We start from the raw sequence: 25,062 nt of genomic DNA on the forward strand, positions 1-25,062 counted from the left end.
CCCGCCCCGCCCAGCGCCGCCGGCCGCCCGCGCCCGCGCCCCGCAGCCTGCCGAGCTGCGCCGCCATGGAGGCCACCGGGGTGCTTCCGTTCGTGCGCGGCGTGGACCTCAGCGGCAACGACTTCAAGGTGAGCCCCCGGGCGGCGGCCGGGCCTCCCCCAGCCCGCCCCTCCGCTTCCTGCGGGCCCCGGACCCGCGGACCGGCTCGCTGGGCCTGGGCCCCGTCCCGAGCCGACCGCCGCGCCTCCGTCCCGCGCCCGCGGCGGGCACCCAGGCAGAACGCCGCGGGCGCGCGCGGAGAGCCCCCACCGGGCTCCGTCCAGGCGCCGGGCCCCACCCAGCCGGCCCGGGTCGGGAGCCTGTGCCCCCGCCTCCCCAGCCCTCCCTCCCCGCCCCTGTGAGGTCACACGCCCGAGCGGAGCCCTGACTCACGGCCGCGCCGCCGTCACTGCCCTGCCCCCTCCTGCCACCCCCATCCTGTGTGGTCTTGGGCAAGTCACTTCCCTTCTCCGAGCCTCGCTTTCTCATTCGAGGAAGGCACTTGAGATTAGTCTTCCGAAGGCAGGGATGCGTTTTCGTGGCGAGTGCGTCTGGCAGGTGTCGAGACCCAGGCGGCAGTTGTTTGAACAGCTGCTGAACTGAACAACCTGGGTCTCAAGGACCAGGCACTGGGGATGAGGGAGGCTGTTTTGGAGACCGGGAACCAGGCGGGCAGGGCTGGGCACCGGAGAGGAGGCGGGGCAGCAGCAGAGGCCAGAGTCAGCCTGGCTCCAAGAGGGTCATCTCCTCGGCAGGATGGGCCAGTGGGCAGACTCCGGCTGGGGTCAGTATAGTGTCAGCCCGGGTGTGCAGGGCCCAGCGGCCCAGGCTTTGGCTGGGACCCCGGGGTCGGGCCAGGGCTGAGGAGGCAGGCTTTTCTTCCTGCCTTGTTCCCTGTGTGCACCCTTGACCCTGTGCCCAGGCAGCCATACCACTTTCCTCTGCCTCCTGCCCACCATCCTGTCTGGGGGTCCCCACGTGTCCTGTACAGAGTGGGAGAGTCTGAGTCACCAGCTGGGAGTTGTAGCCGTAGGGGGAAGGGGACACCAGCCAAGGGCAGTGAAAGCACACACTGCCTAGGCCCCATGCCACAAGGGTGGGGGTACTGAGTGGGCATTTGGTTGTGGGAAGAGCTGCGAATGAGTGAACTAACCAACGGGGCTGAGGCTGGGCGACTGGCGGGGCTGGGGAGCTGTGTGCTGACGGCAGGGTGGGAGCACAGGTGGGACCTTGGAGAAGCTGAGGGGTACCCCTAACCCAGGTGCCACAGCAGGTTCGGGATGCCAGGCAAAGGCATGGAGCCCATCTAAGCACATAGTTGGGAGTGGCTGTGTCATCTGGAACAAGGCTTCCTGGGGCTGAGGTTCCAACAAGAGAGACGGGTCTCAGGGCAGCAGGTGTCTTGGATGTTAATTGGTGGTCATGACGCTTTTCCCCAGTGGGGGGGGTTTATGAATCCTGTGGGTGGGAAATTAAAGCACAGGGTGGCAAAGTGACTTGTCCAGGGTCACACAACCAGTCAGAGATGACTTTTGCTCCACAAGAGCCCCCATGGGCAGTGGAGGCCACAGGGGGTGGTAGAGCAGGGGCACCCCGTTTCCGGACCAGCGTCATCATGACGTACCACCTAGGGTGGCTACTTCCCTGAGAATGTCAAGGCCATGACCAGTCTGCGATGGCTGAAGCTCAACCGCACTGGCCTGTGCTACCTGCCGGAGGAGTTGGCCGCCCTGCAGAAGCTGGTAGGAATCTCTGGGCCAGCAGGGAGGGTCCCTGTGGATGGGGCTGGCCGGGCGGGCAGAGCCTGGGCGGACGACGCAGAGGATGCCAACGGCCATAGGCAGGGCTAGTGGGGAGGGAGTGAGCATCCCGTCCCCAGAGGAGTGCAAGAAGAGTCTGGGTCTGGGAGGGAGGGAGGCTACAGCGTGGACTGGGCCCCTGTGGCCATGGGGGGGTGGGTCTTGGGGCAGGGAGGGACACAGGGACAGCCCGCACACCCTGCTGAACCTCTGCTCCCCTGTCCCTGCCCAGGAGCACCTGTCAGTAAGCCACAACCACCTGACCACGCTTCACGGGGATCTGTCTAGCCTGCCATCGCTGCGGGTGAGTGCTGCCCTAGGGCGGGGGTGAGGGCAGGACCAGCGCCTCCGTCCACCCCGCGTCAGGCTCAGGGACCCTCTCCTGAAGTGGGGGAAAGGAGGCTTCCTTGGGTTAAGTAACCCGTGAGGGAAAAGGTAAAAATTCAAAATGCCACCTGTTGTAAACAACTACGTAACAGCTGATGCTGATTAAGCCCCTTGCCACCCCTCCCAGAAGGGCTTTTTCACACAATCCCCGCGCCCAGCAAGTTCACAGCTGAGGATGCTTGGCCATGGAGGCAGGTCCCTGGCCCAGGATCAGCCCGCCAGGCAGTGGGAGAGCTGGGCAGGCTGGGGTTGGGCTGGGAGGGGAGGTGCTCATGATGGCTCAAGTGAGCTGCCCTTAATCTGGGCTGTCCCGGTTCGCATCTGCGTTCTGTCTCTTCTCGGCTAGGTGGCCTTGGACAGGTCCCTGCCGCTTTTCGAGGTGGTCCAGTGGTGACTGCTGAGTGGCCCCGCATGGGCTTTAGGGCGGGGCGGGCAGCAGCGGTGGCCGCTCTTACTCCTCCTGTCACTTGAGTCCTGATCCTGGTCCCCCCCGCTCAGCCATCCTGCACTGACCTCATGTCTGAAGCGTGAGGCGGTTGCAGGTCTGAGAGGAGAGGAAAGCAGACGTGCTCCCAGGCTGCGCTCTGACCGGGTTTGGGTCGAGTCCTCCCATTTGGTACCAGAGCCCCGACTCAGAGCTGCATCCCTCTCTTGCTCTTTGGAGTTGGGAGGAAGAGGGGCTTTCCCATCAGAAAAGTTCCCTGAGGTGCCCTGTGCTGGGCTCTGGGGTACATTTGGGTTGGGTTTTGAGGTGTGAATAGGAGCTTATTCGTAGGCTAGGAAGGGCTCGCCAAGCCTGGGAGTGAGAGCAAAGGCCAGCCTGGGCCAGCCCTCAGGCCTGGCCTCCAGGGGCTCCTGAGAAGCTGTCCCTCTGTGGTCTCTGCTTCTCCTGAGGGTGGCAGCCAGGAAGCATGGACTCTCATGGTTTATCCCCAGGCCATCGTGGCTCGAGCCAACAGCCTGAAGAATTCTGGAGTCCCTGACGACATCTTCAAGCTGGATGATCTCTCAGTCCTGGTCAGTGGTTACCCACCACCGGGCTCTTGTTGCCAGCCTGCCATTCAGTCCCCATCTGCCACTGTGGTTCTGGGGGCCACTCGCATCCTCTTTGTGATGGACGAACTCGAGACTTAGAGCAGGCACTGCCTTGCCCAAGGTCCCTTGGGGAGCCAGTTGGCTCCCCCGGGCCCCTTCCTCCCAGGGCCTCCCTTTGGCCCTGAAACCCCCTCCCTGCTCCCCTCTTGGTGCCCATCCTGGTCCTCGAGCTGGCAGAGGCCTGGCGGGTGGGGCCAGCCCTGACACCCCTGACCCAGCCTCACCCCGACCCAGGACCTGAGCTACAACCAGCTGACGGAGTGCCCGCGGGAGCTGGAGAATGCCAAGAACATGCTGGTGCTGAACCTCAGCCACAACAGGTGCGGGGCGGGCGGGCAGGGCTGGGGACGGGGCGGCGGTCCCGGAGGCGGGCGTGTGGCCCTGACCCAGCAGCCCTCCCGCCCGCAGCATTGAGAGCATCCCCAACCAGCTCTTCATCAACCTGACGGACCTGCTGTACCTGGACCTCGGCGAGAACCGCCTGGAGAGCCTGCCCCCCCAGATGCGACGCCTGGTGCACCTGCAGACGCTTGTGCTCAACGGCAACCCGCTGCTGCACGCCCAGCTCCGGTGGGCGCCCGCCCGGCCTCCCCGCCGAGCCTCCTTCCTAGGCGTCCCGGCCCGGGGCCGCCCTTGGCCTCATCCCTCAGGCCCACTCTGTCCCGGCCCTGGCCTGACGCCCGGTCTCCCCGCAGGCAGCTCCCGGCCCTGACGGCCCTGCAGACCCTGCACCTGCGGAACACGCAGCGCACCCAGAGCAACCTGCCCACCAGCCTGGAGGGCCTGAGCAATCTCGCAGGTTGGCCGTCCCTGGGGGACCTTCTCGGCCCCTCTTCTTTACAGAGGAAGGGAGCCGCCTGCTTCTCTGAGCGCCTCCAGAGGGAAGAGGGTGTGCCTGTGTCCCCCCAGCCCCCGGTCGCTCTCGGGACCCCTAGTGGTACTGGGCTACACAGACGAAGCCTGCTGTGAGACCCTGAGGGTCAGAGGGCTTAAGTCACGTGCCCGAGGCCCCAGAGCGTGGAGGTCGGAGGGCGAGCCCACTGCCCGGGCCCGGCTGATGCTCCCCGCCCTGCACCCCAGATGTGGATCTGTCCTGCAACGACCTGACGCGGGTGCCCGAGTGCCTGTACACCCTCCCCAGCCTGCGCCGCCTCAACCTCAGCAGCAACCAGATCACGGAGCTGTCCCTGTGCATCGATCAGTGGGTGCACGTGGAGACCCTGAACCTGTCCCGCAACCAGCTGACCTCACTGCCCGTGCGTCAGGGACCGGCGGGGGGGTGGGGGCCCGCGGGCTGCCGCTCCCGCCCCTGACCCGGCCCCTGCCTGCGCCCTCTGCAGTCGGCCATCTGCAAGCTGACCAAGCTCAAGAGGTTGTACCTGAACTCCAACAAGCTGGACTTCGACGGGCTGCCCTCGGGCATCGGCAAGCTGGCCAGCCTGGAGGAGTTTATGGCCGCCAACAACAACCTGGAGCTGATCCCCGAAAGCCTGTGCAGGTGCTGGGGCGAGGCCGGGCGGGGGAGCAGCACGGAAACCCCAGGGTCCCAGCTAGGACCCCCCAGATTGGGTTCCCCGAAGCACCCCTTGAGGGCACCCCGGTAGGCACAAGGCCAGAGCGCCCCCAGCATTTGGGACACGGTGCCACCTCCCATCCTGGAGCTCCCAGTGTCCACCAGCTTGGTCCCTGGCAGCTGCCAAGCCGACACGAGGGTGGGTGTGTTTCCGACACCCTCTCGTGCGTATCCCCGGCCTTGGGTCCTCAGAAGGCCCCTCGGGACAGGGCTGCCCTGTGGGCGTCACAGAACCTCCTGGTCACCGAGCCGCGTCCTCCCAGGTGCACGAAGCTGAGGAAGCTCGTCCTGAACAAGAACCGGCTGGTGACGCTCCCCGAGGCCGTCCACTTCCTGACGGAGATCGAGGTCGGGCGGGGGGCCGCCCCTGGGTGGGGGGGGGGCAGACCCGCAGGAGAGACAGGAGCGGCGTCCTGGGGGCGGCCACAGAGGCTCCCGAGGGGTGGCAGTGCCAGGGAGGGGGCCACATCCTGTGTTCACATCACGCTCGGCAGCATCACCTACCTCGCGAGCTGCCCGCGAGGTCGCCCTTGCCAGCCGGGGAAGCCTGCACCCGGGAGGGCCGCCGCGGAGCCGGCTGAGAGCTGAGCCCCGTGGCCCTGGTGGCTGCAAAGAGCAAGAAACGGGGCTGCCGTGGCCGGGAGGAAGGACTCGGGCTCAGCACCCACTCCGCTCGCCCCACGAGGCAGGTCCTGGACGTGCGGGAGAACCCCAGCCTGGTCATGCCACCCAAGCCCGCCGACCGCGCCGCCGAGTGGTACAACATCGACTTCTCGCTGCAAAACCAGCTGCGGCTGGCAGGCGCCTCCCCTGCCACAGTGGCTGCGGCAGCGGCGGGTGAGCCCGGGGAGGGGGCGGCTCCTCTCTGGGCCTCAGCCCCGACCTGTGCCTCGGGCAGGGTGGCCCGGGCGGGGGCATGGGGTCCCCCGTCCCTCCGCGTGCGGCTGGGGGCCCCGGGGCCGGGCCCAGCCAGGTTCAGCCGTCTGCCCCGCCCTTCAGCAGGGAGTGGGCCCAAGGACCCCCTGGCCCGCAAGATGCGGCTGCGGCGGCGCAAGGACTCGGCGCAGGACGACCAGGCCAAGCAGGTGCTGAAGGGCATGTCGGACGTGGCCCAGGAGAAGAACAGGAAGCAGGAGGTGAGCGGGCGCCCGGGCAGGAGCAGCGGCGCAAAGGCCCTGAGCCGGGCCGCGGGGGGCCAGCCCGAGGGGCTCCCCCGTCAAGCCCGCTCTCTCTGTGCCTGCGAGCCCAGGAGGGCGCGGATGCCCGGGCGCCCGGGGCCAAGGTGCGGCGCTGGGACCAGGGCCTGGAGAAGCCGCGCCTCGACTACTCCGAGTTCTTCACGGAGGACGTGGGCCAGCTGCCCGGCCTGACTATCTGGCAGATCGAGAACTTCGTGCCCGTGCTGGTGGAAGAAGCCCTCCACGGCAAGTTCTACGAGGCCGACTGCTACATCGTGCTCAAGGTGCGGCTGCGGGGCGCCCGCCATCACCGCTCCCGGCGGTGTCCTCGGGGCGGTGGGAGGGGAGGGATCGGCCAAGCCAGTGGGCCAGCGGGCCGGCGGGCAGGCCATCGGGCGGGCGAGGGAGCCTGGAGCCCGAAGGCCGGCGCCCGCTGACCCGGCTGCGCCCTGGCCTCCAGACCTTCCTGGACGACAGCGGGTCTCTGAGCTGGGCCATCTACTACTGGATCGGCGGGGAGGCCACGCTCGACAAGAAGGCCTGCTCTGCCATCCACGCCGTCAACCTGCGCAACTACCTGGGCGCCGAGTGCCGCACTGTGCGGGAGGAGATGGGGGACGAGAGCGAGGAGTTCCTGCAGGTGCGGCGGGCGCGCTCGGGCTGCGTCCCGGCAGCGAGCCGAGCAGAGAGGGCGAGGTCGGGCCCGGGGGACAGGCCAGCGGAGGCAAGGCCTGGGGCGGGCGGAACGAGGGGCGGAGGACGAGGCGAGCTGGGGCGCGGGAAGCCGAGTGGGCGGGGGGGGGGTGGCCCACAGCGGGGTACCGGGGGCGTGGGGCCGGGGCAGAGCCCGAGGCCAGCGAGCTGGGTCGTGAGAGGCGCTGGCCTGCCCGTCTCCTGGTGCCGTATAGGCGTCTACACGACGCAGGACTCGAGGGAGGTGTCCCCCAAGCTGCCCTTCTTCCATGAAGCTGCCGGCTCCTGGCCCCGATACACGCTCGTCTGAATCGGCTGTGTCCTTGCTCGCGAGCCCGCCGTAGACACAGATCTTCACGTGGTTTTGAAGATCATGGATTTGCAGCCTCTGCCTCCCTGGCCCACAGCTCTGCCCCTCCCGATGGGTGGTATCTGGGGGGGTGGGAACAGCTCAGTGACGCTCCCCCCGCCCCCGCCCAGGTGTTTGACAGCGACATCTCCTATGTCGAGGGCGGAACAGCCAGCGGCTTCTACACCGTGGAGGACACGCACTACGTCACCAGGTGAGGGGCCAGGGAGGGGGGTGGCAGCGACCTGGACTCTGCTGGGAAGGGTGAGGGGTGGGTGCTGGGGTAAATCCACCCCGCGTGGCCCCTGCCAAGCCCCTCCTGCACTGGCCCCCAGGATGTACCGCGTTTATGGGAAAAAGAACATCAAGTTGGAGCCTGTGCCTCTCAAGGGGGCCTCCCTGGACCCAAGGTGAGCCCCATGGTGCAGGGTGGGCCGCATGGAACAGGGTGGGCCACATGGTGCAGGGTGGGCCCCATGGTGCAGGGAGAGCCCCATGGAGACGGGAGAGCCCCATGGTGCAGGGTGGGTCACATGGAGCAGGGAGGGCCCCATGGTGCAGGGTGGGCCCCATGGGAAGGGAGAGCCCCATGGAGCAGGGTGGGCCCTTGACCCTGAGCCATTTCCCCATCAGTGGAAGACAGGATTAGGCTCTAGAGAAAGAGGCCTTCCAGCCCCTGTTGCGTAGCCCTTGGGGGCAGTCGTTGCCCATGACCCGTCACAGCCTCTCTCGTCCTCCCTGCGCAGGTTTGTTTTCCTCCTGGACCGAGGGCTGGACATCGACGTGTGGCGGGGGGCCCAGGCCACGCTGAGTAGCACTACCAAGGCCAGGTAACAGGACCGCACCGTGCCCACGTGCCGTGGGTCTTTTGTGGAAAGAAGGTTGTCACCTGGGAACAAGGGACGGGCCTCTCTGAGGCTTTGCCCCCGCCCTCAGGCTCTTTGCAGAGAAAATCAACAAGAACGAGAGGAAAGGGAAGGCAGAGATCTCGCTGCTGGTCCAAGGCCAGGAACCCCCAGAGTTTTGGGAGGTGCTGGGTGGGGAACCGGCCGAGATCAAGAAGCACGTGCCTGACGACTTCTGGCCCCCCCAGCCCAAGCTGTATAAGGTGAGTCGCGGCCTGGTTGGCCTGACTTCACCGGCGGTCAGGTCCGGCTGGGGGACGGGCCTTACCCTGCTGGAGGCTGTGGGCTCCCTCTGGACTTTGGTGGGGAGAGGGTGCCACCTTCTGGGCAGGGGAGAGCCTGAGCAAAGGTCTGAGTGGGACCTTGGGAACTGGCGTTTCCAGGAGGGCGGGCTTGGAGAGGGAGGCCGAGAAGTGCCTGGGCGCCAGGTGTGAGGAGCTGGCCTTCAGCCTGGGTGACGGCAAGGTGGGGTCGTCGGGGCGAGAAGACAGGCTGGGGAATCAGGACCCGGGAGGGAGGGCAGGGAAGGCACCGCGGAAGAGCCCTTGCACCGATCGGATGCGCCGAAAAGGGCCTTCGGTGAAAGGCGGAGACCCGTCCTGAGAGGAGCAGGCAGCGGACCTGAGCGCACAGCACGGGCCGGGCCTGGACTGAGCCACGGCTGCTGTGGGTGAGGCTCATGTTCCCCAGACCTGCCCTGCTTAAGCCCACCTCTCGCCCCTGCCAGGTGGGCCTGGGCCTGGGCTACTTGGAGCTGCCACAGATCAACTACAAGCTCTCTGTGGAACATAAGACGCGGCCCAAGGTGGAGCTGATGCCCAGGATGCGGCTGGTGAGATGCACGGGGAGGAGGGCGCGGGCTGGGGTCCCTCCTCCATGGCGAGCCCTGGCCTTGACCTCCCCCCTCGCGGCCCCACAGCTGCAGAGCCTGCTGGACACGCGCTGCGTGTACATCCTGGACTGTTGGTCCGACGTGTTCATCTGGCTTGGCCGCAAGTCCCCACGCCTGGTGCGCGCCGCTGCCCTCAAGCTGGGCCAGGAGCTGTGCGGGATGCTGCACCGGCCGCGCCACGCCACGGTCAGCCGCAGCCTCGAGGGCACAGAGGCGCAGGTGCGCATGCGGGCACCCTCCTCCCAGGATCCCGGGGCGGTGGCTCTGCCTCACCGGATGCCCCCCCCCCCCGCCTCTGTGATCTGCTCTCTAGTCGACCCCGTCTCCCAGGCCACGCCCCCACGCACCGGACCGCCCACTCCTGGGCGCCGCCTCCCTGCGCCCCGCCCCCGTGGCTAGGCCACGCCCTCCTTCCCCAGGCCTTGTCTCCACCCCACTCCAGCTGTGCCTCCTCAGGTGTTCAAGGCCAAGTTCAAGAACTGGGACGATGTGTTGACCGTGGACTACACGCGCAACGCGGAGGCCGTGCTGCAGGGCCCAGGGCTCGCAGGGAAGGTGAAGCGCGACGCCGAGAAGAAAGACCAGATGAAGGCCGACCTCACGGCGCTCTTCCTGCCGCGGCAGCCGCCCATGGCTCTGGCCGAGGTGGGCGTGGACCTGTGGCCCAGGGTGGGCGCCATCGTGGGAGGGCTGGGCCTGCTGTGACGCGCGGGGGTCGCACGCAGGCCGAGCAGCTGATGGAGGAGTGGAACGAGGACCTCGACGGCATGGAGGGCTTCGTGCTCGAGGGCAAGAAGTTCGCCCGGCTGCCCGAGGAGGAGTTCGGCCACTTCTACACGCAGGACTGCTACGTCTTCCTCTGCAGGTGCCCCCAGCGCCCTCGCCTGGCCCTCCCCCGGTGCCGCGGGCCGCCCAGCCCTGCCCAACACCCTCTCTGACCCCGCAGGTACTGGGTCCCCGTGGAGTACGAGGAGGAGGAGGAGAGGAAAGAGGAGAACGAGGACGAGAAGGCCGGGGCCGAGGGCGAGGACGGCGAGGCGGCGGCGGCGAAGCAGCCGGAGGAGGACTTCCAGTGCGTCGTGTACTTCTGGCAGGGCCGCGAAGCCTCCACCATGGGCTGGCTCACCTTCACCTTCAGCCTGCAGAAGAAGTTCGAGAGTCTCTTCCCCGGCAAGCTGGAGGTGGGCGCCCACCGCACTCCCGGGCGGGGACTCCGGCCGGGCGCGGGGCGGGGTCCCGGGAGCCGCTGCTGCCCCCGACGCTCCCACGCCGCAGGTGGTGCGCATGACGCAGCAGCAGGAGAACCCCAAGTTCCTGTCCCACTTCAAGAGGAAGTTCGTCATCCACCGGGGCCGGAGGAGGGCGGCCCAGGGCGCCCCGCAGCCCAGCCTGTACCAGATCCGCACCAACGGCAGCGCCCTCTGCACCAGGTAGGCCCCTGGCCGGAGGGCGGGGCGGGGCGGAGGGCGGGGCGGGGCGGCGCCCGGGGCCTGGCCGCCTGCTGACCGTCCTGTCCCCGCCTCAGGTGCATCCAGATCAACACCGACTCCGGCCTCCTCAACTCCGAGTTCTGCTTCATCCTCAAGGTGGGGTCTGGCGTGGCCGGGACCGTGGAGGGGGCGGGTGCCGGCCGGCCTGACCGGAGCCCCTGCGCCCTCCCAGGTTCCCTTCGAGAGCGAGGACAACCAGGGCATCGTGTACGCCTGGGTGGGCCGGGCGTCAGACCCGGACGAGGCCAAGCTGGCCGAGGACATTCTCAACAGCATGTTCGAGGCCTCCTACAGCAAGCAGGTGCCCGGGACGGCCGGCGGGCGGGCAGCGGGCGGCGGGGTGCGGGCGAGGGTAGCGGGGCCGGGGCCGACCAGCCCTTTCCCAGGTCATCAACGAGGGCGAGGAGCCGGAGAACTTCTTCTGGGTGGGCATCGGGGCACAGAAGCCCTACGACGACGACGCAGAGTACATGAAGCACACGCGGCTCTTCCGGTGAGGCTGCCCTGTGCCCGCCCCCTCGCCCCCTCCCGTCCCTGCCGCTCGCCGTGACCTCTTCCCGCCCCTTGACCCCCCAGGTGCTCCAACGAGAAGGGCTACTTCGCGGTGACGGAGAAGTGCTCAGACTTTTGCCAGGATGACCTGGCGGATGATGACATCATGCTCTTAGACAACGGCCAAGAGGTGAGACCCCGCCAACCCCCGAAGGAGTCCAGCAGCCCCAAGACAGGGGTGTTCCTGAGCCCCCACGGGCCACCTCCCTGCTGTCCCCACAGGTCTACATGTGGGTGGGGACCCAGACGAGCCAGGTGGAGATCAAGCTGAGTCTGAAGGCCTGCCAGGTGAGCGGGGAGGGGCTGGGGCTGGGCCGGGGGTGAGGGGGGCCCCGAAGCTGCAGGGCCTCACCCGCCCACCCCCCCTGCCGCCAGGTGTACATCCAGCACCTGCGCTCCAAGGAGCACGAGCGTCCCCGCCGCCTGCGCCTCGTGCGCAAGGGCAACGAGCAGCACGCCTTCACCCGCTGCTTCCACGCCTGGAGCACCTTCCGCAAGGCCCTGGCCTAGGGGGGCCGCCCGCTTCCCCCATCGAGACCCCACCCTCCGCGGAGGGAGAGGAAGGGCCGGCCGGTCAGGGCCCTGCGGCCGCGGAGGCGTAGGCGGGTCGGCCCGGGTCTGCAGTGTGAGCTCTCTGCCCGGGATCAAGCAGTGTAATCTCCCTTTAAGAGATATTAAATGCTTTTATTTTCCATATTAAAAATCAGTATTTTTAATATTAAAACCACTAATTTTAACAAAAGGTCAAAAAAACCCAGGGTACAATCTACAGGAAAACCCATCCTGACCACCCCTCCCCCATGGACACTCACACACACACCCTCCCCCGCACCGGGCTGGGCCCCAGTCCTGGGGACCCAGTGGAACGCTCCGTCTCTTACACACACGCGCACACGCACACACACACTTGCACAGGCTCGGGGGGAGGGGGCAGCTGGCCCAGGAGCAAGTACCAAAATAGTTTTAGAAATGACTGCAGCGCCCAGCACAGGCATTAGAAAAATACTCTGCAAGAGAGGGGGGTGAGGGTGGGGGCGCTGCCCTCCCGAGTCGCCGCCACCTGCAGCAAGGGCCGGTCTGAATGGCCCTGAAGCTCGGGCCCGGCTGGGCAGGTCCTGCTGGAAGCCAAGGTTGCAGGTGCAGGTCTGGAAGGCCCGGGGTCCCAGCCTCCAGCGCTGAGCAGCGCAGGGGGTGGGTGGCCTGGCCGCCCTGGCCGTCCTGGTAGAGAAAGGGGAGGGTCACAGGAGCTGCCCACACAGGGCCAGGACCTGGGGGCGCCCGGTAGCAGGCTGGGCAAGGGGGCCCGTCAGCCTCGGGCAGTGCCCAAAGCAGAGCCTGGGTGCGGTTGCCTGTAAGCGGGCTGGCCAAACACGCCTGATCCCAAGCTGCCACCACCCCACCCCCCAGGGTGGCTGGCTGGCCTCGTTCCAGACACCAGCCGTGACACCTGGGGGCTGACGGGCAGGCCCTGACCTAACACGGAGCTGTGAGAACCGGTCTCTGCGGGTTCCTGAAGTCCCCACCAGGACCGTCCCAGGAGGCCGCCAGGCCAGGCAGCACCACCATCATGGCCGGCCGGGGTGGCAGGGGCAGGGCGGGTACCTGCAGCACTTCACTTGATCAGGATGGCGCAGGCCCGAGCCTCGTCTTCCGACAGGTTCCGCAGATTCTTCTCGGACTCCTCCGGAGAGCTGGGGGCAGGGGCAGTGAGCAGAGGGTCCGGGGCCGCCCGCCTGGCTCCTCCCGGCCTCCGGGGTGGAAGGTTGGCTGAAGGGTGGGGGAGGGAGGCCCTGCCCTGGACCCAGCCGCCCGCCTCACCCCAGAAAATCCTTCACGTCCTCCACCGTGACGTCCCCCGTCGTGTCCAACGTGGTGTCGGCGCTGGTGGCCGAGTCGACGGACATGGGCGAGCGAGCGGCCTCGGGCGGCTCGGGGGTGTCTGCAGGGAGGACGTCGTCAGGGCCCCGGGGCGCCCACCACACCCGGGGACCTGGCTCCAAGCGCGGCCCGCGGCGGAACCCGGCGCGGACCCGCGGGCCGACCCCGGCCCGGCCCTGCTGGCCCGCGTCTCCCCAGCCTCCCGCAGAGGCCAGCCGAGGCCTCTGCCGCCCCCGATGCACGCCCCCGGCCCTCACCAGCTCCCTTGCTTCGCGCGGGGTCGGGGCTCCCGTCACAGCTCTGGGGGCCAGGACGAGGCCCGGGGTCCCATTGGCCTGGTTCAGCTTGGGTGACTCTCGGAGCCTGTGGCTGCAGAGACAGGATTGCTGGGGACACGGGCGGGCGTCTCCCGGCTGGAGGACCAGACGCCACCGTCCCCTTCATTCCCGAGCCCTGGGACCAGGGGGAGGTGGCGCTGGGGAAGGCCGACCAGTTTGGCCGAATCTGGGGGTGGGCGTCCCTTCCACGTACCTGGCAGGCGTGGCATCGCGGGGCCGGCTGATATCTAGAGAGCAGAGCGGCTCGGTGACGTTGCGGGCGCTCAGGGAGAAGCGCTCAAACTCCGACGGGGAAATGAGGTAAAACCCTGGGCGGCGGAGAGGGGAGCAGAGGGCGCGGTGAGGGGCCACGAGGACCACGGGGTGGCCTGCCCGGCCCGGCCCGGGAGCCGCCGCCTCACCCTGGCCGTGGCGCGTGAAGACGCAGGAGGCGATGCCGCTGATGTCCTCCTTGCGGATGCAGGAGTAGTGCACCTGGGGCCGCAGGCCGGGCACAGAGAACACGTGCACGTCGCCCAGGTTGGTCAGGCAGGCCAGGCAGGTCTCCGCGTAGTCCTCGCAGGCGGCGCTGGCGAACGTGACCAAGGCCACCTTGCGTACGCGGCAGCCCTCGTGGGCCGTCAGCTTGAACTTGGTCTTGGCGCTCACCTTGGGCAGCGTGAACACCTGGAGACAGGTGGTGGCCACTAAGCAGTGCCCGGGCCCAGCCCCGCCACCTCCTCAGCCAGGGCACCGCCCGCCCCGAGCTGCCACCCCGACTAGAGCAGGCTTCCCCGCCCCGAAACCTCCCAGGCCGCTCCATCCAGGGCAGAGCCCATCCCGCTGGGCAGCAGGGTCCGGGGTCCAGGGCCCCCACCCTGCGAGTTCCTGCCCAACAGCCCAGGGGAGCGGTCAAGGAGCCTGGGGGGGCACTGGAGCTCCCCAGGGCGCCTCAGCAAAAGGGGTGGAGCCGGGAGCCTGGAAGGGTCGCCCTGCGACTCACCTTGAACTGTTCCTCGGATGCGATGAGCACGGCGTGGCCGCCCTGCATGTCGGGCGCCTGTGCCAGGTCCCGCGAGGCCTCATAGGGCTCCGGCAGCGGGCGGCCGCGTCCGTCCAGCACGGCAATGGCCACCACGGGGGCCCGGTGCATCAGCTGCACTTCCTTGCCCAGCACGGCCTCCACTGCCGGCTCGGGCCGCTTCTCGGTGCCCGCTGCTGCCGTCGGCACCTCCAGCGCGTAGGCGAACACGGAGCCCGAGTTGGTGCCCGCCCACATGGTGGGGCCATGGTGGGCCGCTGCGGGCAACAGGCTGGTGAGAGGGGCATGCCTCCCCTCCCCTCCCGATGCCCCAGGACCCTGGACTGGCTCCCTCCCACCCACCACCCCTGGTGACCTTGGCCAGCCCTCCTCAGGGGCAGGGGTGACCTCTAGGGCACCTCTGGGAGACGCCCAGGGGCCCTCAAACTGGACCTTGACCTCAGACCTGCTCCACCACCCAGCAACGCAGCCATTGCAGGGCCCAACCCGACACCCCAACACGGGTTCCACTGCACCTGGACCAGCCCCCCAGCAGGTGCGCTCCAACCAGGGGGCACCCCCCCACCCCCGCATCAGGGCTCCCACCACTTGGGGTCAGAGCAGCTCAGCCCGTGACCCCCAGGGCCTGTCCCCCATCCAGCCCGGGCCGTCTCTCCGCCCGCCCGCCTCGGCCTTGGTGCTGCCGCCCTGCGCTCTCCCCTCAGGCCTAAGGCCCACCTGAGCGGCTCGCCGCCCCTCCCCACCGGCCGGGGGCGGGGGGCTGTTGCGGGCAGCCGTAAGGCACGGGCCCACCCCCTCCCCCGCCCAGCCAGCACCCCCGCCGCCCCTCCCCGGCCTCACCGTCTCGGAGGAAGGTGTCGGCGAAGTACAGGCAGCGCACGACGCCCGAGAGGGAGTCGTCGGCCGAGCGGGGCTCGATACGGCGCTGCACGGGCGTCACCTCCACGTCGTGGGGGCCGGCCTGCTCCGCCAGCTGTGCGTTGGCCTCCTGCAACTGGAGGGGCATGAGGCCCAGAGCGCGGCCTTGCCGCCGCCGCCCCCTCCTGGCCCCCGGCCGCCCGGCCCACCTTGCTGCCCGCGGCAACGGCGCGCTTCTTGCCCGAGACCCGGCTCTTGCGGATGCGCCGGAAGGACTGGCGCAGCGACTTCTTGAGCGACTTCACCCGGGACAGCGGCCCCTCCATGGCCAGAGAGTCACTGGGGTGCAGGGTGCACCTGGGGGCCGGACGGGGCGACCGTGAGGACGGCCCGGGCCCCTCCTGCCTCACCTCCCGCGGCGTGCAAGGGTCCCCGCCCGCCCGCACGCACCTGGCCAGCACGGGGCTCAAGCGCCGGTAGTCGAACAGGCCAAAGCCGTGACTGGTGCCGAAGGCCACCAGGCCCCACTCGGCGTGGAGCGTGACGGCCGTGACGGCGGCCGGCGGCAGGCACTGCACCAGCACGCGGGGCTGGAAGCCGGCCGGCCAGGGCAGCGGCCCCGCCCGGGGGATCAGCCGCTCGTGGCCCTTCCACGTGAAGCCCTCGCGGTCCTGGAGGAGGTCCACACTGGCCACACCGACCACCTGCTCCGATGGCACGTCGCTTAACTCCAGCACCAGCACCTGAGCCCAGAGCCAGGGTGGCGTGAGCGGGCAGCATGGAGGGAGACCGAGTCCACGAAGCCCCTGCCAGAGTGGTCCTGGGACAGGCTCCACTGAATGCGCACTTGCTGACAGGCCACTGGATACCAGGGCCCTCACTGGGCGACAGGGAGAGCCAGCCGCCACCACCCCACCCAGGGTCCACCTAGCACCTGTGCTCCCACCCCTGCCCCAACCCTCCCAGGGTCCCCAGAGCCATCAGGCACCCCCCGGCTCAGGCCCTCCACCCTGGGGACGCCCTACCTGGCCTGCAGTGCCGGCCACCACCATCTGGGCCGTGTATTTACAGAGCGCCACCTTCTGCACGCCGAGCCGGGGATCGTCGCTGTAGGGGTCGAAGCAGCCCACCTATGGGGTGGGGAGGCGTGGTGACACAGGGCAGCGCCCGAACCAGGCTCCCCGGTGCCAGGGGAGGGGCCCACCTTGCGGAAGGGCGGCCAGTCGTCCTCGGCGGCCTGGGCCAGGCTGTCGGCGTGCTCACAGTCCGTCTGGAAGAGGCCGGCCGTACTCAGCCTGTAGAGGGGCCGCAGGGCCACACCGGAGGCGTCCCAGAACCGCACAGTGCCATCCTCGTGGCTGCAGGAAGGACGGGGTCAGGCCCACCCCGGGTCCCTGTGCCCCCTCCACCCGCCTGTCTGGTGACCACTGCTGCAGGCCAGGCCACAGCGCCTGGGCCCTTCCCCACACATGGGGTGGGAGGGTGGGGGGACCAGCCAGCACAGGGAGCCGCGGTGCAAGTGACCCACGGGGGCATCCAGAAAAGGCGACCAGGGCAGGCAGTCAGCAGAGGGAGCCGGGGGGCGGTGGGGGAGGGGGAGACGCACAGCGCAGCCTCGGGGGGACTCAGCAGCAGAGCCCAGGCCAGGGCCGCTGGGCGGTGCTGGGAGCCCAGAGCCAGGACTGGCTGGGACACCTCCAGAGGCTCTGAAAGCCACGCTCAGGCGCTCTCAAACTCTTAGCCGGGAGGGGACACTGGGCGTCACAGGCCCGAGGGTCCCGCACAGGCAAACGGCAGGGGCCGGGCAGGAAGCTGGGGCCTGAGTCACCGAGCGCGTCAGCGCCCGCCGGGCCCAGGCCGGGCTCCCCAGCACCTGCCCTGGGCAGCCTGGCGGGGGCCAGCCCAGACTTTCCGGTCCCAGGGCAAGCTGAGTGGGTGGAGCCCGGTTTCAGGCCAGAAGGAGGACCGGGCCTTAGACCAGAGTCTAGGGAGGCTTCTCCCGGCCGCACCCGTGGGAAGCGGCGACCTGTGCCACCAGAAGCCGGGCCTGACTCAGCGGGCAGGTCGGCACCCGCCAGGCCCGGAAAGGGCCCTCCTGCACCTGCGGGGGCTGCACCAGGCCCTGCTCACCCACATACGCACGCACAGACGCCCTTCGTGACCGGGCCAGGCCAGGGGACACGCGCTCACCTACCCGGTCAGCAGCAGCCCTCGCTGCGACGGCTCCTGGGCCAGGTTGCGGCCCCCGGTGATGGGCCAGCTCTGAGAGAAGGAGACGGAGACGCACGTGAAAGGGCGGGACGCACGTCTACCCCCCTCCCCGGACACTGCACCCGGGGCTCAGAGTCGTACACCTGCCCATCCCTGCCTCCCCGCGGCGGGGGTGCCCTCCCCTGGGACACCCTCCCTCCCCAGGGCCTGCAGAGGGACGCCCAGGCACACACCGAGACTGCGGAGGCCGGCTGGGGGCTCTGCTGCTCGCCGGCGCTCACCAGGCGGGCCCAGAGCTTTGCGGGGACGTTGGCGACGTGGGCCGAGCAGGTGATGGCGGACGAGTGCAGAGGGGCCAGGTAGGGGGCGGGCACGGCCGGCCAGCCGGGCGTCTGCAGGTCCAGCACCACCAGCTCCTCCTCCAGCAGCACGGCCAGGGCCTGCGGCTCGTCGAAATCTGCGGGACCGGGGCGGCGGGGGGGGTGAGCCGGGCGCGGGCAGCGCGGGCGCAGACGGGAGGGCAGCTACGCACCGTCCTCAGGCCGCGTGCTGTGCACCGTGAAGAAGTCGATGACGCGGGAGGTGAAGTCCAGCGTGACCAGGCTCGCGGCCTGCAGCACGCTCACGCAGTGGCGGTCGCCGTAGCTGGCGCGGGGCATGCCGCCGCTGAAGACAACAAGGTGCTCGCTGCTCGGGGCAGAGCGGCCGCGTGAGCCACTCGCCTCGGCCCGGGAGAGCCGCCCCACCCGCCGGGCGCCCCACCTACCCAGAGGCACAGTTCCGCCAGAGGATCTTGTTGATGGCTTTGCAGGGGAAGGGGCCTGGGTGGGGGGACGGGAGACACAGCATCAGGCTCCCCCTCCCCAAGCACCCCCGAAGCCCCTACCCAGGCCAGGCCGCGGGAGCCAGAGCTCAGGGTCAGCACCGAGGCCTCTCGGGCCTCCCGCCCTCACCGTAGGGCGTGGTGGCCGCGGTGGGCTGTGCCGTCGGGGAGCTGCCGGCGTCCACAGACCAGATGGCGTAGCTGCCGTCGCTGTGCGAGCTGACGAGTGTGCGGCCACTGCGCTCCCAGCACACGCTCTCCAGTTGCTGCGGGGGTCGGGGCACGGCATGAGCACGGCGACCGCGAGCAGAGGCCCCGCGCCGCCTCCGGCCTCAGCCACGCACCTGGTTCCCCAGGAAGACGCGGTCGGCACACCGCGCGGCCTGGTTCCAGACGACCAGCAGGCCGCGGCTATAGCCAATGACGATCTTGCTGGGGGCCCGCGGGTGACCCTGGAGTGACTCCACAGGGCCCAGCGCCTTCCCGCACCGGTAGTCGTCGGGCACACTGCGGGGAGCCGGGTAAGTGGGAGCAGGGGCACAGCGTGCCCCAGGGAGGTGGGCAGCGGGACGGGCGCTCACCTTCGCAGAACCTCGTCCGGACCAAGGGTCTGCCCCTCAAGCAGCGTCAGGGTGGGAACATCCAAGAAGAAGACACTTCCGCCCTCGGTGCCCAGGGCCGCCACGTCCCCAGCACCCACCAGCAGGACCACTGTGATGCGGGCAAGGCTGGGGGGGCCACTGTGGGGGCCGAGGGGAGGCGCGTGAAGCTGGGAGCCTGGCCACCCGACGAGCAGAGCGCGGAGGGAGCTGGGCCGCTACTGTCAGCTCACGGCGGCCCCCGTGCACTTGCCAGGCCGACTGTCGAGTGGGCTGGCGCACCGGGCAGGCAGCAGTGGCGGCTGCGGGCACCGCAATTAGCTCGCTCAATTATCCATCAGGACGTCGGCGGGTGGAGAGGGATAAAGACAGGTCCCAAGTCTGGAGCCAGGCCGAGCGCCTCCCACCCGCCAGAGGGGACGGCGGGGCTCAGTCCCAGGGCCAGAGGCTGCAGCACCCGGCCCCCGGCCCATCGCCATCTCCCTGACCTTGCAGGAGGCCTCTGGGTTGCTCCCCCGCGGAGGCCCGGAGACCCCAGGAGTCCCCCACCCTGCATTTGGGCTGGACGTTGGGGTGTCACCCAGCACCAGCAGGACAAGTCTCTCACTGAGCCAGACAAGACTTGCGACCTGAAGGTCTCACCCACTCTGGCCACTTCAGCGAGAACAGGCTGGCCAGCAGCAGAGGCCTCTAGTCTGTCCCCAGGGGTCCAAGCCCACTGTCTCCCGGCGCCCCAGTGGTGCCCCAGCACCGACCCTCCCTGCTCACCGGGCGCTCAGCCAGAGCCCCCATCTAACACCGCAAAGTCCACGGAGCACAGGCCCCGGGGGCAGCCTCCTGTCCCCACTGCATCCTTTCGGGCTGCCTCCTCCAGGCTCCCCCCAGGCCCGGTGGCTGTCGCCGGCCAAGTCCTCCCGTACCTGGCCCCGTCAAAGCCCGGCCGAGTGGGCGGCTGGAAGCTGAGGGCTTCCTCCAGGTGGGCGCAGCCGTTACGGTGAACGATCTCCCAGAGATGCAGGCTGCTGTCGTCCAGCAGGGTGAGGAGGCGGCCCTGGTGAGGGAGCAAGACCAAGACCGGGCTGGACCAGGGCGGGGACGCAGGGAGGCGGGGGCCGGGGGCATGCGGGGCCGGGGCGCGGGGAGAGGCTCACCTGGCCGGGCAGGAAGTGCATCTGGGTGACCGTGGCCGCGTCTCGGTGCAGGCCTGTGAACTCCACGCCGGGGGCTCCATAGCTGAGGGTTCAGGTCAAGGCCAGGGAGCAGACAGGGGACACCCCACAGGCCCCATCCACTGGGCCTGGCTACCCAGGAGCCCTCCCAGGTCCAGAGGCCTCTGGAAGGAGCCCGACCCGCACTGCCACGCTCAGGGCGGGTGACGCTGCTGTATCAAAGTGGGCCCGCAGCTCGGGGTCTCATGGGCAGGGAAGGGGGCAGGAGGGTCCCGGCTGCCCCTCTCGCAGCTCCAGGCCATCACCAGCAGTGGGCAAGGACACTCACCTCCTTCTGGGGAGGTGGCCACAGCCCTGACCTGGAGCAGGAGTGGCCAGGGAGGCCTGGGGGCGGTGACCTGTTCAAGTGACAGGCATCAGTGCCAGAGTCCCAGCAACCCCAGGCTTCACAGGGGAGGGCAGGCAGGCTGAGGGGCCCGGGGACGGGGGCCTGGGGAGGGGTCAGTGACGTTGCCCGGAGACAACGCAGGAGCCGTTGCCTGGAGCTGGAGTTGGGAGTCCCTGCAGGAGCCGGAGAGCACAGAGAACGGGACAAAAGCAGGGGCAGGAGCACTGGGCGGGAAGCAGGGTCGCCAAGGAGACGGGCCAGCCTCAGTTTCCCAGCCCAGGGTAGGGGTCCGGGGGGAGGGGAGGGCCTCGCCCCCCGCCCACCAAGGCGGCCTGCCCGCCTGCTCTTTGTGAGCACGAGGAGCCAGCGCACAAGAAAGGCCAGACCCCCGGCAGACTCCACTGTGAGGGCGAGGAACAGGCTGCAGGACCACAGCACGCCTGGGGCAGGGCTGCACCACTAGAGGCAGGAGCAGCAGGCCAGGAAGGGGGGCTGTGGGCAGGTGGGGGCTTGGGGGCAGGGGGCCAGGCCACCGTGCCCTCCCTGCCCATTCCCTGCACACCGATGCCCCAGGGCCCGTGGGACAGGAGGGGGCACCCAGGCCCAGCCACGCTCCCTAGTGTCCGCAAACTCACAAGCTGCCTGGCCCATGCCCCAGCCCCGAGGTGGGGAGACCCCCGTCCCGCCACGCAGCCGCCCACCAGAACCCAGGCTCTCCACCTGAGAGCGCACCATGGAGGCGGGCGAGGCAGCCCCACGCAGGAAGGGGGCCTCCAGCTGCCGCCCCCCCCCCCCCCCGCCTGCAGGAAAACGCCCCTTTGTGTGGTTCACAAGGCCCATTGTGTGGAGCCAGCATCCAGGTGGGGGCCGCGCTGCGCTCACCACGCCGAGCCTGGCACTGCCCCCGGCCCCTCGGCTAGACACCCGTGTCTTCACACGGGCACACGGGTGTGCCCAGTCACCAGGGCGAGGCCTACTGTGGCCCTGGCCCACCCACCACCCTCGCTGGGGACCGAGCGCAGCCAGCCCCTGGCCCAGCCTCTCCAGTCTCAACTGCCGGGACCATGGCAGGGTCGCCTAGGTAACTGGCTGGCTGAACTGCAGCGAGGGGCAGCTGTGGCCACTGCAAGCGCACCCGCACGGTCTCGGGGCAGCAGGACCCGGGCAGCTAGCAGGCCCTCCCCTAGAAGCCAGGCACACAGACACGCTCACAGCGCCACGGCCCCGGCTGCAAAGGATACATCTTGACGGCCCCAGACCTGGTGCCAATGGCCATGATGCGGAGCTCCGGATCGAAGGCCAGGGCGCTGGGCTGGTTGGGGAAGCCATGCTCCACGGTCTGCGGGGGAGGCGAGGGCATGGGCGCAGGCACGGGGCTGCCCGAGGCAGCCTGCAGGCTCTGCCCCTGCCGCACCGTGGGGCTGGAGCCAGGTCCCTGGGCTCCGGGCCTGGGTGTCCCCAACTCAGAAAAGCGCGGTCACACCTCCGGTGGGCAGGGAAGGGCCTGAACCCCTGGCCGCAACCACAAGGCCTTCCTCGACCAAGGCCCCGGCCCCCCAACACTCAGGCCCACCCCGCTGTGCACGGGGCTCTGACAACAGAACAGCGCTCGGCGAGGAGGTATGGGCACAGAAGTGAACCCCGTGCCCACAGGCTCCGCTCCCCAGGCAGACCAGGGAATCCAGGGCGCTGCCCAACACAGGCTCTGGGTACAGGCCAGAGGCCCCTGACCCTGCCCCAAGGGCCGCTCCCGACTCCTAGAGACAAGGAGCTTCCTGCCCAGTCCCCGAAGGCGGAATCTGCACCCCCCGCCCCCCCACCCCCGACATGGGCTCCCACCTGGAAACTGGGAGGCAGGATTCTCACCCCACCACAGTGGGCATGGCGGGCAGGGGGCTTATGCACTGGGGACTGGCTCCGCAGCGGGTGCACCCCCCACCCCCCCATCCACGGAAGCCCTACTCAACCCCGAGGCCTGCCAGGGGGCCCTCCCCAGAAAGCCTGCGCCCCTGGGCCCCCAGCCCGACCTCCACAGCGAGGTGGGAACACAACTGCTCGCAGTCCTTCACCGCCTGCGCAAGCCCCCTGGGTGGGTCACTGCCCGGTCCAAGCCTCAGCTTCCATCTGGGCACTAGGGGCCGCAAGCCCACCTGAGGACAGTGGCCCACTTGCCAAGGCGGGGATGTGTGGCACTGCCATGCCCACAGTGGACCCGGCCGGCCGTGTCTGGCTGCCGCTCCTCCGCTCAGGACCCCCCCGGGGCTCCCAGCTCACTTCCAGTCAAAGCCAAGTCCTGGCCCTCGGGCCCCTCCCTGCCCCACGGGTCACTTGGTGGCCATGCACTCCCAGCCCCCGCATCCGCGGGCCTCTGCCTGGATGCCTTCCACCCAGCGTCCCTGTCGCCCCCCAACCACGCCCTCACCTGCCTGAGCTCACCCTTGGAGCCACCCCCGAAGCACGCTGCCTAGTTCCCTCTCTCCTGCCGGCTTCCCACCGTCTTCGCCGGAGTGAGAATTTGTTAAAATGACAAACATGTGGACGTGCCACATGCAACGGGGGGCAGGGCCGGGATGTGCACCCAAGTCTGGGTCCCAAGTCCGGGCTCACTCCTGCCCCCCGTTCCCCGCTTCCCCGACCCCTCGGGAATCTGGGGCCTATGTTCTTTCTTTTTTGTTTCCTTCTTTAGCCTCCCTGGGGTCCACGGAGCTCCTGAGCCAGTGATCAGAGCCAAGCGGCAGCTGCAACCTTTGCCACAGCTGTGGCAACGCCAGACCCTTAAGCCACGGTGCTGAGCCGGGGCCTGAACCTGCATGCTGGTGCTGCAGGGACGCTGCCCCTCTGATTGCGCCAAAGCAGGAACTCCTGGAGCCCATCTTCTAGGCATCAGCCGCCACACCCTCTAGTGACCAAGCCCCCTGCCCAAGATCATGCCCCTCCCACCACTGCTGCCCAGTCAAAATGGGGCCTCACCCTCCTTAGCAGGGAGACCGCAGCTTCTGCCAACCAGGGGCCCAGCCAGGGGGAGCAAGCCTTCCCCCTCCCCGCAGCTGCCTCAGGTCCCCACTTCACACCCCACCTCACGTGCCGAGGAAGTGACACCTTAGCACAACACCTGCCCAAACGCCATCCCTGTCCACACACCCGCACGGCCACTCAGCAAGGGAAGGGGGCCATCCAGGAGCCCCTGGGCACCAGCCCCCGCTCTGGACCCCTGGACCTTGAAGTCTGAGGGTCCTGGCCCCCGCTTCCACCACCTGGGAAACCCTGCCTGGCCCAGAGACGTTCTGCCCCGGCCGCTCCAGGACCAGCCATCCCAGAGCGTCACCTGGACAAGAGTCTCCTCGAAGCTGGCTCAGGACCACAGGAGGCCCTCCCAAAGTCCCTGTCCCTCCAGGCTACGTCAAATCCCACTGACGAGGCCAGGCAAAGACTGAGTGCCTCCGCTTACTCTGACTTTGGGCAGGTGGCCGGCCCTCTCTCAGCCTCAGTTGTCTCACCTGTGTGTTACCAGCCCCAAGAGCCTGGGTAGGGGCTGGGCGACCAGAGGGCTTGGGTGTAATACCCAGGCCACAAGTCACAGCCCTGGGGGAGTTGGCGAGGGGCAGGCCTCTCTCCAGCACACACTAGCGCAGGGGAGGCGGGGCCGAAGGCAGCCCCTTTCGGCGGCCCCTCTTGCCCTACCCAGGAAAGAAAGGAAGGAGCGGCCCGGCCCTCCCCCCCCCTCCGCCTGGGCTCCAGGAGAAGCAGTGGGCCGGATGGCCCGTGTGACACGGAGCCCACAGCAGGGAAGACAGGGGCTCTATCTCCGAGCAAGGGAAACTGAGGCCCCACGAGTTGAACTGCACTTGGCTACACGGCCAGGCATCCCCCCCGGGAGCCCCCGGCGGGGCAGGGCTGGGGGCAGAGCCCAGGGCGGTGGGGGAAGGGAGGAGAGGAACCGGGAAGGGATTTCCCAGCCCCACCCCCCAGCATCTGCCTCCACTCCGCGCCCCTCCCCACCGGCCTGGGGGCGAAAGCAAAACAAACTGGCCCGAGGGCTAACTAAGCAGGGGCGCCGAGGGGCCCCCAGAGAAAGAGATAGACAGTAAGTGGAGCCGGAGCCAGAGTTGAGAGCCGCCAAGAGACACACGGAGGCGGAGAGGCCCGCAGGAAGAGGCCGGCGGAGTTCGAGACGCGGAGACAGAATCAGGGGAGCGGAGGGCAGGGATGGAGGGAGGCTGGCGCGCGGTTCCAGCGGAGCCGGGCGGCCCGGCCGGCGTGCGCCCCCTCCCCCGGCCCGACGTGGCTCCGGCCCGGCCCCCACCCCCGGCCCGCCGTCGCACCTTGTGGAAGGCGAAGAGCTCCTGCTTGAGCTTCTCGCGCTGCGGGTCGGCGCCCTGCCTGCGGAACCGAAACTTCATCATCTTGCGCCCGGCCGCCCGCCGCCGCCCGCAGGATGCGCCGCGCGGCCCCGCCGGTCCTGAGGCGCGGGCGGGCGGGCGCCAGGCGCGGGCGCGGCGGGGCGGGGCCTGCTCGGGGGCGGGCCCGCCCGACGGACGCGCTGTCCGGCCAATGGGCGGCGCGCGGCCCGCCCGGCCCGCCCCTGCCGGTCGCCCAGTGGGCGCCCGCGAGCATGCCCATCGCGCATGCGCCGCGGGAGCGGGGCCTGCCGGGACTCGTAGTCCGTGAGCGGGGCTCCAGCGTGGGCGGCTGGGGAAAAGCCTTGGAAAGGCAAGGCGTGTTTCCCCCCCGCCCCCCTCCCTGGCTCACTGGAGGCCAGTCTCTTCCTGCGACGAGCAAACAACGCGCACACTCAGGTCATGAGGCATCTCCGTCCCAAAAGCCA

The 25,062-nt window shown here is 69.2% G+C and overlaps 2 protein-coding genes across 3 annotated transcripts; one reads left to right on the forward strand and one right to left on the reverse strand.

Moving 5' to 3' along the window:
* On the forward strand, positions 1-11,655 carry FLII (FLII, actin remodeling protein). Of its 2 annotated transcripts, none has more exons than XM_021067982.1 (30): positions 1-128; positions 1,671-1,781; positions 2,071-2,142; positions 3,162-3,242; positions 3,555-3,640; positions 3,729-3,890; positions 4,016-4,119; positions 4,401-4,576; positions 4,661-4,818; positions 5,157-5,241; positions 5,583-5,730; positions 5,893-6,029; positions 6,143-6,355; positions 6,532-6,711; positions 7,245-7,327; positions 7,449-7,523; positions 7,860-7,943; positions 8,050-8,221; positions 8,746-8,850; positions 8,938-9,129; positions 9,367-9,555; positions 9,636-9,775; positions 9,857-10,091; positions 10,186-10,340; positions 10,436-10,496; positions 10,573-10,701; positions 10,787-10,893; positions 10,977-11,082; positions 11,175-11,240; positions 11,328-11,655. In XM_021067982.1, exons 1-30 carry the CDS (start codon positions 66-68, stop codon positions 11,460-11,462), a joined length of 3,810 nt encoding a protein of 1,269 aa, XP_020923641.1. In that variant the 5' UTR covers positions 1-65; the 3' UTR covers positions 11,463-11,655. The 2 variants fall into 2 exon arrangements, with proteins under 2 accessions (XP_020923641.1, XP_020923642.1); XM_021067983.1 differs by having other exon boundaries at positions 5,896-6,029.
* On the reverse strand, positions 11,616-24,702 carry LLGL1 (LLGL1, scribble cell polarity complex component). The gene is given in 24 exon segments (XM_021067985.1): positions 11,616-12,170; positions 12,555-12,643; positions 12,771-12,891; positions 13,088-13,138; positions 13,141-13,199; positions 13,362-13,476; positions 13,570-13,834; positions 14,151-14,446; positions 15,030-15,183; positions 15,257-15,404; positions 15,498-15,790; positions 16,073-16,177; positions 16,252-16,405; positions 17,242-17,309; positions 17,492-17,715; positions 17,791-17,945; positions 18,025-18,079; positions 18,212-18,347; positions 18,426-18,588; positions 18,663-18,821; positions 19,601-19,731; positions 19,832-19,913; positions 21,479-21,576; positions 24,560-24,702. Coding segments are annotated over 23 exon segments (3,192 nt in total). The 5' UTR covers positions 24,641-24,702; the 3' UTR covers positions 11,616-12,170; positions 12,555-12,564.

This window comes from Sus scrofa, chromosome 12, assembly GCF_000003025.6.
Source record: "Sus scrofa isolate TJ Tabasco breed Duroc chromosome 12, Sscrofa11.1, whole genome shotgun sequence".
Classification (NCBI taxonomy): Eukaryota; Metazoa; Chordata; class Mammalia; order Artiodactyla; family Suidae; genus Sus; species Sus scrofa.